This window comes from Dipteris shenzhenensis, chromosome 29, assembly GCF_047967505.1.
Source record: "Dipteris shenzhenensis isolate YYH24624 ecotype China chromosome 29, Dip_SZ_1.0, whole genome shotgun sequence".
Taxonomy (NCBI): domain Eukaryota; kingdom Viridiplantae; phylum Streptophyta; class Polypodiopsida; order Gleicheniales; family Dipteridaceae; genus Dipteris; species Dipteris shenzhenensis.
Genome location: NC_141624.1, coordinates 48522049 through 48538076, shown reverse-complemented (window position 1 = coordinate 48538076; position 16028 = coordinate 48522049). Strand labels below are relative to the sequence as shown.

The 16028-nt window shown below is 42.7% G+C and overlaps 1 protein-coding gene and 1 pseudogene across 3 annotated transcripts in view; one reads left to right on the top strand and one right to left on the bottom strand.

Annotated features, from left to right (window-relative positions):
• The window catches only part of SOS4 (pfkB-like carbohydrate kinase family protein), a 199994-nt gene that overhangs the window by 154033 nt on the left and 29933 nt on the right, over positions 1–16028 (top strand). For all 3 annotated transcript variants that reach the window (XM_087400421.1, XM_087400423.1, XM_087400422.1), the window contains exons 10-12: positions 27–83; positions 11417–11461; positions 11604–11657. In XM_087400421.1, coding sequence (XP_087256547.1) covers positions 27–83; positions 11417–11461; positions 11604–11657 — 156 coding nt within the window. The remainder of the gene's footprint in view (positions 1–26; positions 84–11416; positions 11462–11603; positions 11658–16028) is intronic.
• Positions 1949–10086, bottom strand: LOC147882954 (uncharacterized; annotated as a pseudogene).

Sequence of the window (16028 nt, the reverse complement as noted above, 5' to 3'; positions counted from 1 at the left end):
AGGGATGCCATTTGTTGTGGTTGCAGGGCGAACCACCTCAGCAATTTCGAATCTCCATACCTAAGATACCAGAATATTTTACTGTACTTACTGTATTTCTATTATATAGATTATTAAATAATTCTGTGCAAAATGTTGACTGTTTCTGTGAAATAGCAGTTTGAGATATACATTTAAGTGATGACATGCAAAAAAGAATCTTGGAGAAAAAGTAGATAGATCTCTTATCCTTATATAAGAAACGAACCTTGAGAGGGAGTTTTGGATCCCCCAAAGAATTCAAAATTTTGACAATGAAAGTCAAGTATAGATAAATTTCCAATTTCAGATGCTCGTCCTATGTCACTTTTTTTGTGTTCAGTACTCTTTTGGAAATGTGCCATGATCTGCCTTGCCATAAAACAGTCACTAAGGGAAGTCTCTGTTGTCCTATAGTGTTCTAACTTCTTAAAGGTGAGAGAGGTGAATTTAGAGGTATCTAAATATATTAACTTTAGAGGTATCTTGTCCTAGAGTGTTCTTAAGAGTGAGAGAGTGAGTCTAGGGGTGTCTTAGTCTATTGAGGAGCTCTTGGTGGTGAAGCGCATGAAATGACCATGTTAGAAAGTAGGCTTTATTTTTACAGGTGGGAGAGGTGAGTTTACGGGTATCTAAGTCTATTGACTTAAAGGTATATTGTCCCGTAGTGTTCTTAAGAGTGCAGTTTTATTTGCCACTTATTCCCTGGTCTTCAGAGTATATTCAGAAGATTATCACTAAGGTTATGGAATTCTTTTGGCGCACCAAGCATGATCATAATGCACTTCGTCTTCTCAAATGCAATGACATTTGTTCGCCCAGATGCATGGGGTTTTGAACATTCTTGATCTTCAGACTCATTTGCTAGCCCACAAGGCTATGCTCTTGACCATCTTTTCGGAACAGCATCAGCCATTGACTCTTATGCTTTGTTGTATGGTCACCTCTATCCACATAGCTTTTGGCCATTGGGTTCCAGCTATTTCTGATGTCATTTTTGGACACTTCAATGGTCTGATTCTTGGCTGTCCCCTTTCTTCTCATCTGATTCATGATTGGCAGTAGCTTTTGGTTTATTTACGTTGTTCTGGTCCGTAGCCAGATCCCAGCAACACCTTTCAGTTGTAGAGCCTTCACCAAAGCCGGGTCTTTGCTCGCACTTTAGCTCATTTAGAGCCTCAAAAGCCATTTATTTGGGAGTTTCTACAGTGGCAGATGTAGTCGATGATCGGGGTTGCAGTCTTTCCTTTCCCTAGGCCAGGAGACAGCATTGTTTGGGGTTGCATCAAAGTGTAATGGGTCGCACTGCTAGTATTCGGATTCCAAATGCCTAGTATACAGAGGAGGCCCTCGTAGAGGATGCTTTGCAGATATGTGTTTCTCATTTGCATGTGCAATAGCCCTGTCTGCTGTTAGTGATTTCTTCCATAGTATTGCTAATGCTAGGAGACATGAGATTCACAGGCAGGAGAGGGGCCTCCACCGATAGTTAGTAACCCTCCAAAGGGAAGAGCAAAAAAGGCCTACTGATGCTTGGATTTAGGAGTGCCTTGCTACAGCAAGGGCTCATTTGCAGATGTTGCTAGATCAGAGAGAAGACTATGCATTTCATGCACAAGAATCCTTTTGGATTTAGAAGGGAGGAAGAGTGAATCAACACTTCTTCTCTACTCTTGGTCCCACGCAAGGTATAGAAAGTATATCTCAGCTTGTTGACTCTGATTGGGTTTTGCAGGAAGATCCTAATGCCGTCATGCAGATAGCTATAGACTTTTATGCCTCCCTTCTTTCAGTAGATCCTGATTCACCTGCTAGAGATGATAGCTATAGACTTTTATGCCTCCCTTCTTTCAGTAGAACCCATCACTTTGTTGGGAACACATTTTCAAAATTTCGGCCAAAGCTATCTCAAACATTGGATGATCATCCATCATCCACTAAGATCATTATATGCTATCCAAGGTTGCAGTTCATGTCTGGCTAGAATGCACAGCCCTGAAAATTGTTCAGATCCTGAATAAAATACATCATATCCAGAAAAAAACCCATGCTGGCCAGCAAAAAAATGCTGATTATGCTCTTGTAAACACACGACATCTGGGTGAGTTGTATTTATATAATGCCATAGAAGCCTCCATTTATTCTGATTACAAAGGCCCTGTATATTATAGGAAAGAGAAGCACGCATGAAGATATATACAAGAGATGATCATTCCTCCAAATGAACGGGAGGCCTCAAGCCTCTGCCATTGCCACAGGGTCTTGCTTACCCTCAGCATCCAATTCTCTGATAATATCATCTTCTTCACAAAGGGGAAGACCTTTCTTGACTGCATTAACCCATGCCTTCGAGATGGGGTTGCTTGGAGAGGTAGAAGATTGTCCTGGAGAAGGAGCAGAGGCATCCCAATTACGAGATTGGAGTGCTCTTTGTTTGAGAGGCACCGTCTTCTTTGCAGTCTGCCATCCCTCGTGAGAAGATGTGTTATTTTTCCCTAACTTACTTTTCCCTTTTTCCTTATTTTGAGCTGAATTGGCCTGGCTCCCTGTATGCAGTGAAGGCTTTGCTCCTTTAGCCTCAAGTTTTTCCACATATGTCTTCTGAGCTCCTTTATTAGAAGGCAGAGGGATAGCTGCTGGAGAAGGTGGATGAAGGATAGAGGGACACTCTGAAGCAAGATGCCCAAACTTGTGACAAGAAAAACAAGCTCCAGCAAAAATGCCCCAATTTAGAGTGAAATATTTCCTTCCCAAATTAACACCCTCAATCTCAACTGCAATAGAGGAGGGGGTTGGTCTATCAGTATCCCATAAGATGCAAAAACGATTTTTATTACCTGTGGGACGAGGGGGACAGATGACTTGTCCCAATGTCATGGCTAAACCTGGAAGCTCTGTTCTCATGTAATCTGGAAAATCAACCACTTCAACCCATACAGGGCAATGATGCTTGATAAGGTTCTGGTAGTCCTTATTAGGGGACCAGGGCATGATATGCACCATTTGTCGACCAAAAAATAAAGGGGACATTTCCAGCATCTTTTGTTTTGTCAGGGCATCCAAAAGATGAACTTTATGAAATCCTTGGGAGGCAAAATAGACTCCTTCTACATAGCATCCACCTAGGAGAGAATTCACCCATTGACCCACATCATTAGCAGAAGGAATTTTGCCTGGAAAGGAGATGATAACTGCAGTTTGGGAAAGCTTGTTCAAAGGATTTACAAGAGAGGGCAACTTCATTTTGTAAGTGAGTTCCGGAGCAGGTTGACTCCATTCCCTTCTACTTTGCTGAAAATCATCATTCAACATATCAAACACATAGGAAGCATCTTCAGATGAAGGAGATATGGGGGAAGAGGTTTCCCTTGATTGCCTTTTGGGTTTAGGAGAGAGAGCTCTCTTGACATAATACTTATTTGCTTCTGCCATGGAGGCTAAGGGTTTTAAACCGATATCAAACGATGAGGATGAGTTAGGACTGAAGCACTGTGCGAAGGAACGGGGAGCTGACAGAACTGTACGGAGGACCTGAGAAAACTGTACAGAAAGATCACACGGTAGATCTAACAGAAAGTACGGAACAGAGTTGCTGACTAGACACAAAGGGGCAAATCTGTACGGAAGAGTCAGGGATGTACGGACGTACGGAAGAGACAGTGAACTCGTGTACTGTACGAACGTACGGATTAACAGACGGAGCAGTACGGAGGTTTCACACGGAATATCTGACAGGACTGTACGGAGCAGAGAGGCTGACGCTAGATTGTACGGAAGATTTAAAAACAGTACGGACACACGGAGGAAACGTTAGAAGGGAAAAAACGATGGCAAGGTAGAAAGCAACGGGATCTGACAAGGCTGCGCAGGGATGACGGCGTCAGGTAACACCACCGTACGGTGAGCGTACGGCGTCCGTACAGATGTACGGACGGAGAGGGGAGCTGTACGGGAACCGACTCGCGGCTTCGACCTCCTCACACTTCCACACACACACACACACACACACTTTTGCTTCTACAACACACACACACACACTTTTTTTTTTTTTGTAAAACCAAGATACTTATATTATGATACATTCATTTACATCTGGGCAGAGCTCAAAAGAGAGCCAAAGCCCTATCCATCAAAAGTAGTAAAAGAAAAGTTGAATACAAGAAACATCTAAATCTTCCTCATGTAAGGCACAATATAAAGACTGCCGCAATGAGGCTCGGAAGAACTCATATGGCTGCTGAAGTGGAGAATTCAGATATGCTTGATTGCGCTGTAACCAGAGGGTCCATAAGGCCCAGTATCTGATCCAGTGGAAGAAAAGAGAATACTGTGATAAAGAAGCTGATAGTTTGCCATATATCCAGAAAAACCTGTAGAACCTGTGAGCTGGGAATCTGAGAGATAAGAAATAGGAGATTCTGTCTAGAAGGTCTCTGGAATATCAACAAAACCACAGTAAATGCGGAATACTCTCAGATGTAAGATGACATCTTGGACAAAGGGGCGAAGCTATCCTTCTTTGAGCCAATTTCACCCCTACTGGAAGAATACCAACAATACATCGCCATAGAAAGAGTCGTTGCTTCAAAGGCATTTTCAACTTCCATATCAATTGCAATCTTCCTTTCCACCAGGCTAATGACTTGTTCAAATGCCATAGAGAATTAGCATGATGGGCAATCCAGGGAGGAGGTAATATCAAACGATAAGCCTGTATAGAAGTCAATAAATTCAAAGGCTTAGAGGATATGCTTGTATTTGAAGTGTTAGAAAAAGACCCAACAGAGGGTACACGCAACGGAAATAATGCCCAGGAGCTCACACAGTGTGCGGTGTGGGTGTGGAATCACAAACTTCTTTACTTATGTGCATTCGATAGGTGTGCAGACTCATCAATAGACAATGAACCAAACTAGATAGAGAAACCACCAAATAATATATTTCCGTCCACAACTATGGACACAATACAAAAGAGACAGATCCAGAGTCCCACCAATGGTGTGGTCCTCTGATCTTACCACAAAGTCCTTCTCCTATCTGCTGGCTATCTCTAGACTAGAGTCCGCGTGCTCCACCTTGAGCGTAAGTAAACTTTCTGTCTAGAATGATCCTCTCCACCTTGCTGTCTGGAAACCAGCCTAGGTGGGCAGTTAGCTACGTCTGCAGCACAAGGTACTTCTTTCTCCTCCTGACTGTAGGCCCAAAGATAGCCCTGCTGCTGCTCCTTCTGCTGGTGGAATTGCTGCTCCAGATGATGTCCAAATAAGGCCTGAATGGCCTCTTTATATAGGCCCCAGGGCCTGTACCAAAAAACCGACTCAGTCTGTACAAAAACCGACCCAGTCTGTATGAAAAACCGACCCCACAGTTCCCCATTTATGGGACTGTGGGCTGCCCTTTTGGGGCACGCATTACAAGGGCCCTTGGCCCACCTTTCAAGGGCAGATGCCCTATAAATACAGGGTCCAGTCCCCCCCAAAACTTACTGCAGACAGTGCGCCTCCTGTCTAGATCCATCGCAATCTGTCCCAGCCATGCTTCCGCACTTACCTGGCCCTCTGTCCTGCACATAACAGATCTAGATGTGCTGCCCACATGACAGCCACCTTCCTTGCTGCAGATCTGGGCCTGCACTCTCTGCCACGTGTACTGTGCCATACGGGTTCCTTGTGCTGGCTACTACTTCGCCTTTTGCTACTGCAGATCCATCCTAGCTCCAGGTACCCACCATCTTTTTTATTCTTGCCCACATGGCATCCAATCAAATGCCCATGTGACAGACACTCAAACCCTAGGTTCACCCCCCCCATGCTCTCCTCATATGGGGGCTTACAGATGGGGAGGTGACCAAAGGTGCCAATCTTGAAGCCTGTCTCTGACATTCAATGTCGGAATTGGAATCAGAGGGAGTAAGAGATCAGCAATAGCTTTCCAAATGGGTCTATGATGCATCCCCAAATTGTATTGTCGACATGCTACTGGAAAAGTGAGAATATTTCCTTGCATATCCACTACATCATCAATGAACCGGATACCCATTTTCATAAGATTGTAAGCTCTGATGGGTTGTTGAACAGCAAGGGGAGAGGAAAAGACAGCACTCCAATGAATACTTTCCATTCTGAGTGAAGAAGCTAAAGAAGCAGGATGGGGAGACCATTTGATGTGAGAGAGTACTTGCTTCCAGTCCTGAATCAAGGAATTAGAAAATGGACAACGAGGGATTTTACCTTGCAATTTGCCAAGCACTACTTCCGATGGATCAACTAGCCAGTGTCCATAAGCATTAGTGCTCATCTGTCCACACAAAATTGCCAACATGATAGACCAAGGCTGCTCTTGTTCAAAAAATGTCTTGAGCATAGTGATCTTTCTTGCCAACACATGAAATTTGATGTTTATTATATTCAAACCACCATGCATTCTTGGTGAGCAGAGCAAGTCCATTTTGAGCAGCCGTAAAGCTTTTTTATGAAGCTTTGTTTTCCAAAAAATCTCCATGGCTTGAGACATAAAGGAAGTGAGATCTCGAGATGACCAATGTAATAGAGGAAGATAGAACTGGACATAAGCTAGAACAATAGACTGGACAATTCGAAGCCGTACATGCAGAGGCCAAGTGGAGATCTTCCAATATTCTAATTTGTTCTGAATTTTGTTTGCCACCCAGGAAAATTAATATTCTAATTTTGTTCTGAGTTTTGATTTCTGAAAATTAATTTTAAGACCAGCTGCTAACCCAAATTCTAAAAGGGTATCCATCAAGAGGCGAATCTCTAAAGGACTATTCTTTGGCATGAAGAATGAATCATCTGCATAGGCCTGTGCAAGGAAGGGTCGTGAACCAGAAATCTGAAGTCCCTCTAGCTGTCCAGTATCAACCATGTGATCCATATAAAGTAGCAAAGGGTGTGAAGCAATGGCATAGAGCAAAGCACTGAGAGGGCATCCGTGTCGAACTGAGCGTTCGAGAGTCCAAGACTCAGACAAATGATTCCCTATAAAGCATTGTGCAGTGGAATCTGAGTAAAGCCAATATATGACATTAACTAGCTTTGGCCCAAAACCAAGTTTTAACATGATTTGAGAAACATAATCCCAATGTATTGTATCAAAAGCCTTAGCCACATCCACCTGCATGACCAACACATCTTGCTCTGAATATTTTGCATATTCCATTGCGATGATAGTGTTAGAGATATTGTCATGTATGTGCCGTCTAGGAACAAAACCATATTGCCTGGGATGAAGGCCTTCATGAAGGATATCCTTTATCCGATGTACCAACATTTTGGCAATCAGTTTGTATATAACCGGCATCAAAGTGATGGGTCTCCAGTTGTCCATAGTCTCACATAGAGGTTTTTGGGCACGAGCTTAACCAGACCATGCTTCCAAGCTGAGGGAAGATGTTGATGCTGCCAGGCTACATTTATAAACTGCAGAATTGGACCCTTCAGTTCAGGCCAAAAGGCTTCAAAAAATTCAACCGTCAGACCATCCCAACCAGGGGATTTATGTTTACCCAAATGCCTAAGAGCTTCATCCAATTCAACATCCGAAAAAGACATTTCCAGCATTGAGGCTTTTTGCAAGGAGACAATAGGAGAAACAAACTCGGTAAATTTGTTACGGGCTGAAATAACCTGAGGTGTAGAAGAAGATGGCTGAGAAAAGAGAAGCTGAAAATGATCCAAACATTGTTTTTCTAGCTGAGATAGAGTCTGGGTCCAAAGGCCGTCTGGTTTCCTGACCCTCATGATAGATTGGCTTTGTCTATGTGCATGTAAGTTCCGAAAAAAAGATTTCGAGGAACAGCCCTTATCTAGCATAGGTTTAACTCTGGCCCGGATCTGCCATTTGGACAACTTGCATTTATCATTGGCATCAATTATGGAGGAAGCACAAGACAATAAATGCTGCTCAGAATCAGATAGAGATCTTTGATGACTAATCTGTACCAAATACTGCTTGTATGATTTTGCCCACTGGATATGCTGTCTGGTTTCTGCCATGTACCATCTTCCAAATTCCTTAATGACATTTTGAATACGATGTATGAAAGAGGTCCAAGCAAAGTCCAGATCCTCCTGAGCATGGGAAAGCAATGGTCTGCAAGCCAATCTGATCATATGCTGGAAATTTTCATGAGAGAGATATAATTGATTGACCTGTAAATTTCTGACTGAAGAGAGCTGCAAGTCATCCAGAGGCATACCAAAAGAAAGAATGAGCCATAGTGGAGTATGATCAGATAATTGCTGTGAATAATCAGTCCGCATTTGACATGTATATTCATCATATTGCTGAGCATGAATGAGTTAAAATCTATCAAGCCTGGCCCAATATTCTGTGAAAGCATTATGATGATATGTAAATCCCATAACTGATGGGTGAGTTGCTGTCCATAAATCTGCAAATTGAAGAGATGATGTCATATGTTCCCATTGCTGAATTTCAGAGGGCAGCATATGGGATTTATGTGTAGTGTTGTCCTTCCAATGAGGAGAATTGTCGAAATCACCACAAAGTAGTGCATTTGAAGACAAAGGATATTGCTTGATGGAGTTCCACATTTGAGCTCTTGAAGCTGAATTTTGAGAAGCATACAAAGATCCTATTTCAAAAATCTCTCCATTAATCATACATTGGATAATCATCCATCGTCCACCAAGATCATTATATGCTATCCAGGGTTGCAGATCATGTCTGGCTAAAATGCACAGCCCAGAGAATTGTTCAGATCCTGAATAAAATATATCATATCCAAAAAAAAACCCATGTTGGCTAGCCAAAAAATGCTGATTATGCTCTTGTAGACACACAACATCCGGATGAGTTGTATTTATATAATGCCATAAAAGCCTCCATTTATTCTGGTTGCACAGGCCCTGTATATTATAGGAAAAACATTTAAGAGAAGCACGCATGAAAATATATACAAGAGATGTTCTGTCCTCAAAAAGAACAGGAGGCCTCAAGCCTCTGCCATTGCCATAGGGTCTTGCTGACCCTCAGCATCCAATTCCCTGATAATATCATCTTCTTCACAAAGGGGAAGACCCTTCTTGACTGCATTAACCCATGCCTTAAAGATGGGGTTGCTTGGAGAGGTAGAAGATTGTCCTCGAGAAGGAGCAGAGGCATCCCAATTACGAGATTGGAGAGGTCTTTGTTTGAGGGGCACCGTCTTCTTTGCAGTCTGCCATCCCTCATGAGAAGATGGGTTATTTTCCCCTAACTTTCTTTTTCCTTTATCCTTATTTTGAGCTGAATTGGCCTGGCTCCCTGTATGAACTGAAGGCTTTGCTCCTTTAAGTTCAATCTTTTCCACATATGTCTTATGACCTCCTTTATTAGATGGCAGAGGGATAGCTGCTGGAGGAGGTGGATGAAGGATAGAGGGACACTCTGAAGCAAGATGCCCAAACTTGTGACAAGAAAAACAAGCTCCAGCAAAAATGCCCCATTTTAAAGTGAAATATTTTTTTCCCAAATTAACACCCTTAATCTGAACTGCAATAGAGGAGGGGGTCGGTCTATCAGTATCCCACAAGATGCAAAAACGATTTTTATTACCTGTGGGACGAGGAGGACAGATCACTTGTCCCAATGTCATAGCTAAACCTGGAAGCTCTGTTCTCATGTAATCTGGAAAATCAACCACTTCAACCCATACAGGGCAGTGATGCTTGATGAGGTTCTGATAGTCCTTATTAGGGGACCAGGGCATAATATGCACCATTTGTCGACCAAAAAATAAAGGAGACATTTCCAACATCTTTTGTTTTGTCAAGGCATCCAAAAGATGTACTTCATAAAATCCTCGGGAGGCAAAATAGACTCCTTCTACATAGCATCCACCTAGGAGAGAATTCACCCATTGTCCCACATCATTAGCAGAGGGAATTTTGCCTGGGAAAAAGATGATCACTGCAGTTTGAGAGAGCTTCTTCAAAGGATGCACAAGAGACTTCATTTTGTAAGTGAGTTCCGGAGCAGGTTGAATCCATTCCCTTCTACTTTGTTGAAAATCCTCATTCAACATATCAAACACATAGGAAGCATCTTCAGAAGAAGGAGCTATGGGGGGAGAGGTTTCCCTTGATTGTCGTTTGGGTTCAGGAGAGAGTGCTCTCTTGACATAATATTTGTTTGCTTCTGCCATGGAGGCTGAGGGATTCAACAAATATCAAGCGATGAGAGAAAGAGAGGGCTGAAGCACTATACTGACGAAAGGAGAAGCTGGTACGGGAGGGACACCGGAGTGTGGTACGTACAGATGTACAGATAAGCGACAGAACAGTACGGAATATTGACACAGAAAAGCTGACAGAACTGTACGGAACAGAGGCAGTGAGGGGACACGATGGGGCTAAGCTGTACGGAGGAGCTAGGGATGTATGGACGTACGGAGGCCCTGTACGGAGATACGGAGAAGAAGACTGAACCTTACGGAATACTGAAACAGAGAAGATAGACAGAAATGTACGGAAAAGAGAGGCTGATGGGATATGAAGGGACGATACTGTACGGAAGAGGCAAGGAGGTGCGGATGAACAGAAGGAAGTTCAGAAGGGGAAATATGATAGCGAGGTGAACAGCAACGAGTTCAGACGAGGCGTCACAGGGATGAGCCAAAACTGTACGTACAACGCCGTACAACCGTACGTCGTCCGTACAGATGTACGGACGGAAAGGGAGCTGAACGGGGACCTGGCTCTGCGTCGACCTCCTCTCTCACGCTCTCTCATCTCTCTCACACACACACATCCACCACACACTTTACACACACTTTTTTTTTTTTGTGTGTGAAGTTCTTCCACACACACACACACACACACACACACCCACACACACACACACACACACACATGTGACTCCCCTAGATGCACACATGCTCCATAGAGCAAGCCCTTGACCATACTTATCCCAACAGCATTAAGGATCTGCTGTCCTTGGCAAAGTCAAGCACCCAATTTACATATTTGGAACAGGTCAGCTGTGAGGTACTTTTTTATACTGCATGCCACTAGTGCATGCCACTAGAAAGAGATATGGGAGCTGTTTCGAAGGTGGGTAGTCCCTCTACAATACTAAGACATTTAATTTACAGTTGTTCCCTTTGTCCTTGGAAGGACACTTCCATCTACTGTTTCATAGAGTTTTGGAACATGAAACTGCAGCATTAAATTCTCTGATATTGTTGTTTTATTCTTGAATCCATCCCTTGGTCTCTTGGTTAGCCAGCCTTTTCTATCCACACAACAATCATGGATTCTTCAAGAATGGTCATGGAAACTTTTAAAATAACGATAGCAGGTAAATGGAGCATAGTATATTATTTTTATGTTCAGTATATAATTGCATAGCATAATGTTAAGTATTTGTTTTGCAGGGAACAGGAGACTTGATGACTGCTCTCCTATTGGGTTGGAGCTACGTAAGAAATTTAGTAGAGCCCTTGATTCAGATTTTAATTAAGCAGTTGATGTGGAAGCTCATTAAAATCAAACTGTTCTTGTTAAAGCATATGAGTCGGTAATCAAATAGCTTATACTCTCTCATTGGTTTGTGATTTATAGAAGTACCCAAACAATTTTGAGAAGGCAGCAGAGCTTGCAGTCTCAAGCCTTCAGGTAAGGAGAAGTATAGATGTCCTATAAAAGTTTATTCAGAAAAGCAAGCCAGTACAGTAGGTCATGTGTTAAAGGTGCTGGATCAACTACATGTAGCTTTTATTATGTGCAACTTGAAACCTTTTGACAATATCAAAGCTCTACTCCTGATGATTAGTGCCCTTATATATATTATATATATAATTATTATATATCTGTCAAGTATGGACAAGGACAATTCAACATATGCTTTTTCATGACCCAGTGCTTGGGGGACGAGCATTTTTCGAGCGAAATCTTCCGAGCATCTAAGCGAAGGAAAAAAAAAAAGCTTCCAACTATGTAAAAATATGGCAAAAATAGATCAGAACAAAACCTAGTTTCACTTAGAAATATGCAAAGTATTATAGCAATGTCTATTTTATACACAAATATTTACATGAATCTTTGGGAATGGTGAGTAACATAATGGGAGGATTTTTAAGAAACCCACGTGTAGAGTAGATGTGACACACACTCTACTATTTCCTACTGCAGATCACAGGAGCAGCACCGGAGTTAATCCACCCAGCCAACCTTGCTGAAGCTTTCAAGCAGACAGAGAATTCCAATCCAAAACTTACGTGAAAAATCACTATTCTCTTCTCTCTCAAGTCTCAACAAGCCCCATCTCCCTAGATAGATCTAGATGCCACATGTTATCCATATAGGGCCTTCCTAATGCAACATTTCACCCCTCTCTTGGGATGCATTAAATCCTTTGCCCCTAGGCACATTCTTTGCATTAGGCCCTTAGCCTTAGATCCACCTAGTCTGGTGCTATCAACCCTCACCTAGGACCTTGACATTAATTCCCTCTCGATCTTTTTACATGAAGCGCAAACAAATAATTACAAACATAGATCCTTTAAGGGAAATGTCGACTGATTCCTCCGAGGTCATGCTACCTCGGCTAGAGCGTAACATTCCTTCCCTCTTCAGACATCAGCGTCCTCGATGATAAAATCTCCGCAACTGATATACGGATTCCCAGGTAGCTTCGGATAGAGGTTGACCATGCCATGCAACCAACACCATGGGTATCTTCCGATTTCGTATTTACATTGTTCCTCGGTCCAGGATTCTTATTGGTTTGTGCCTCGCATTATCCTCTATCTCCTGAAACAAAACCACACCTTCGATTAGTGAGTCACCTGTATGTAAAAATTTCTTTAAGCGCGAAACATGAAAAACCGGGTGCACCTTACACCCTTGTGGCAATTCTAATTTATAGGCTACACTGCCTATTCTCTTTAGAATTAACCACGGCCCACAGTATCGAGGTGATAACTTAGCACACTCTCCTGAAGTCAACGACTTCGAGTGCGAAGGAACTCTGAGGAAAACTTTTTCTCCTTCCTTAAATACTCTTATAGACCGGTTTTCATCCGCATACACCTTGGCTCTATCCATAGCCTGGCGGATATTAGCTCTCGCAAGTGTTAGCATCTCCCGCATCTGAACTATAAAGTTCGCGGCACTAGGCACTTTCTGAGGTACCTCAACTATAGTTGGATTGGCTGGTCTATAACCATAGTTCAGCTCAAACGGACTGAACCCGGTAGAGGAATGTTTTCTATCATTGTAGGCAAATTCCAACAATGGCAACCACTTGTCCCAAGTATGTTGCCTCAATGACACATATGCCCTCAGCATATGCTCTGAAGTCTGGTTGACTCTCTCCGTCTGACCATCCGTCTCAGGATGATCCCCACTACTCATTCCCAACTCAGTCCTTAGTGTCTCAAATACCGCTGTCCAAAAATGACCGGTAAATCTGACATCTCTGTCTGACACTATGGATCTAGGCAATCCATGTAGACGAAATATATGTCTATCAAACAAATCCGCAACTTGCGAGGCACTGACAGACTCTCTAGTCGGAATGAAGTGAGCCATCTTGGTTAGACGATCAACCACCACAAGGATAGAATCATACCCTCCTTGTGTCGTAGGTAGCCCTACAATAAAGTCCACGGAAATGCTCTCCCACTTACCTAGTGGTATCTCCAAGGGCTGTAAAAGTCCGGGTGACTTCACCCACTCGGCCTTGCTTACCTGACATGAGAAACACAGTGTCACATATTCATGAATATGCTTTTTCATCTTTGGCCAAAAGAAATGTCGCTTCACGAGATCATATGTCTTCTCGACTCCTGGATGTCCCGCACACGAGCTATCATGGCACTGTCGAATGACTCTCTGCCTGAGATCATTCTGACTAGGTACTACAACCTTGCCATTTCTTTTTAGCATACCATCCCTTATGGTATATCTTGCATATGTTTGGCCTTTTTTGGATGCCAGGTCATCCTTTTCATTTTCCCCGGGTTTTAACACATGAGCTTTAGGCCATAAGCTCTGGACAAACTCGTCCACCTTTTGAGTTTCTCTAATTTCGGTCATTAGAGCACTCTCTAATACCGTGAATCTCAGGTTGTGCATAATGCGAGACAACGCATCAGCTACCTTATTGTCTTTTCCTCTTCGGTACCGAATCGTTAAATAAACTCTTGCATGAGCTCTACCCACCTAGCTTGGCGACCCCTCAAGTCAAGCTGTTTACAAAAATGTTTCAGAGTATCATGATCCACATCCACATAAAACTCTGAACCATACAAATAATGCCTCCATGTTTTCAAAGCATGGACAACAGCATACAACTCCAATTCATGAGTTGGCCAAAATAAGAGGGAGAAAGCTTCTTGCTTTCAAAGGCTACTGGCGTTCCCTCTTGAAGGAGAATTGCTCCTACCGCAATGCCACTTGCATCGGTTTCCAGGAACAACGGTTTCTGGGGATCAACTATTTTTAACACCGGTCCTGTGACCACAGCTTGTTTTATGGTGTTAAAACTTTCTTGTTGATTCTGTCCCCATATAAAAGGTACTTTATCTGAGGTCAGATCAGTCAATGGCGATACTATTTCGGAATATCCTTTGATATGCCTTCTATAAAACTGGACAAACCCCAAGAATGATCGCAGCGCGGTCAGACTCTGAGGGATTGGCCAAGTTAGTATCGCAGCCACTTTCTTTGGATCCATTTCTACCCCCTCTGGAGTAACTATGAATCCTAAATATTCAAGCCTAACCATACACAGTATAGTTTTCTTTTTATTTACATAAAGACTGGCTTTCCTCAAAGTACTGAACACTACTCTTAAGTGTTCACGATGCTCAGTAATACTTTTACTGAATATCAAGATATCGTCAATAAAATGTACTATAAATTTTCCGATATATGGACGTAGTAAATCGTTCATAAGCATGACGAATGTCGCTGGAGCATTGGTAAGTCCGAAGGGCATTACCAAAAACTCATAATGACCAAACCTGCTTCTGAAAGCGGTTTTATGCACATCCTCGGCTCTAATCCGGATCTGATGGTAGCCACACTTAAGATCTATCTTGCTGAAAATCACAGCTCCATGTAATGCATCTAGCAAATCATCAATCCGAGCCATCGGATACCTGTGCTTAGCAGTGATATTATTCAATGCTGTGTAATCTATACAGAGGCGAAACGTATCATTCTTTTTCTTCTTTAATATCACTGGCGAAGCAAAAGGTGAGAAACTTGGTTTAATCTGCCCCAACTTGAGGTATTCTTCCAGTTGTCTACGCACCTCCGCCTCTTCAGTAAAACTCATTCTATAGGGAGGTCTATTTATAGGTTCTGCCCCCGGAATCAGTTCAATCTTATGCTGAACATTCCGCACTGGAGGTAACCCATAAGGTAGTTCATCCCTAAAACATTCAGAGAACTCCTCTGTTATAAGATTAACTAGCTTGGCCATCTCACCACTTTGCGTAACATCAGTGCTAGCCGAAGAATCATCAACCGGCTCTACCGATGCTGTGCAAAGGAATAAAAACTCTCCTTGAGCTTTTCGGATTTCCATCACGGAAACGAACAGTCCCTGAGGTATATCTTTCTCACCTCGCAGGACATAAAGCACATCATTCATCTTGAATTGATATACGTCCTTTTTCCAATCAATGGTTGGATTCTTCCTAGAATGCCATGCCATACCCAGGGCTATATCCGCATGAGCAAGCTTGGTCATTTCAAAATCAAGCTTCTCAGCATAGTCCTGAATACGAAGCTCCAACAAGGTAACCCTTTGGTCCCATACTTCAGTTGAACTTCCATCTGCCATCCTGACCGTATACGCATAGTCAGATGGACTTGTCTTTAATTTCAGCCTCTTCACGAGCTTGGAGTTAATCACATTGTGAGTTGACGCCGAGTCAAACAACACAATGACATCATGATTGGCCACTTGCCCTTTCATTTTGATTAACTCCGTATCATTAAAGGTTGTATACCCCGTTACTGCGGGCTTAGATA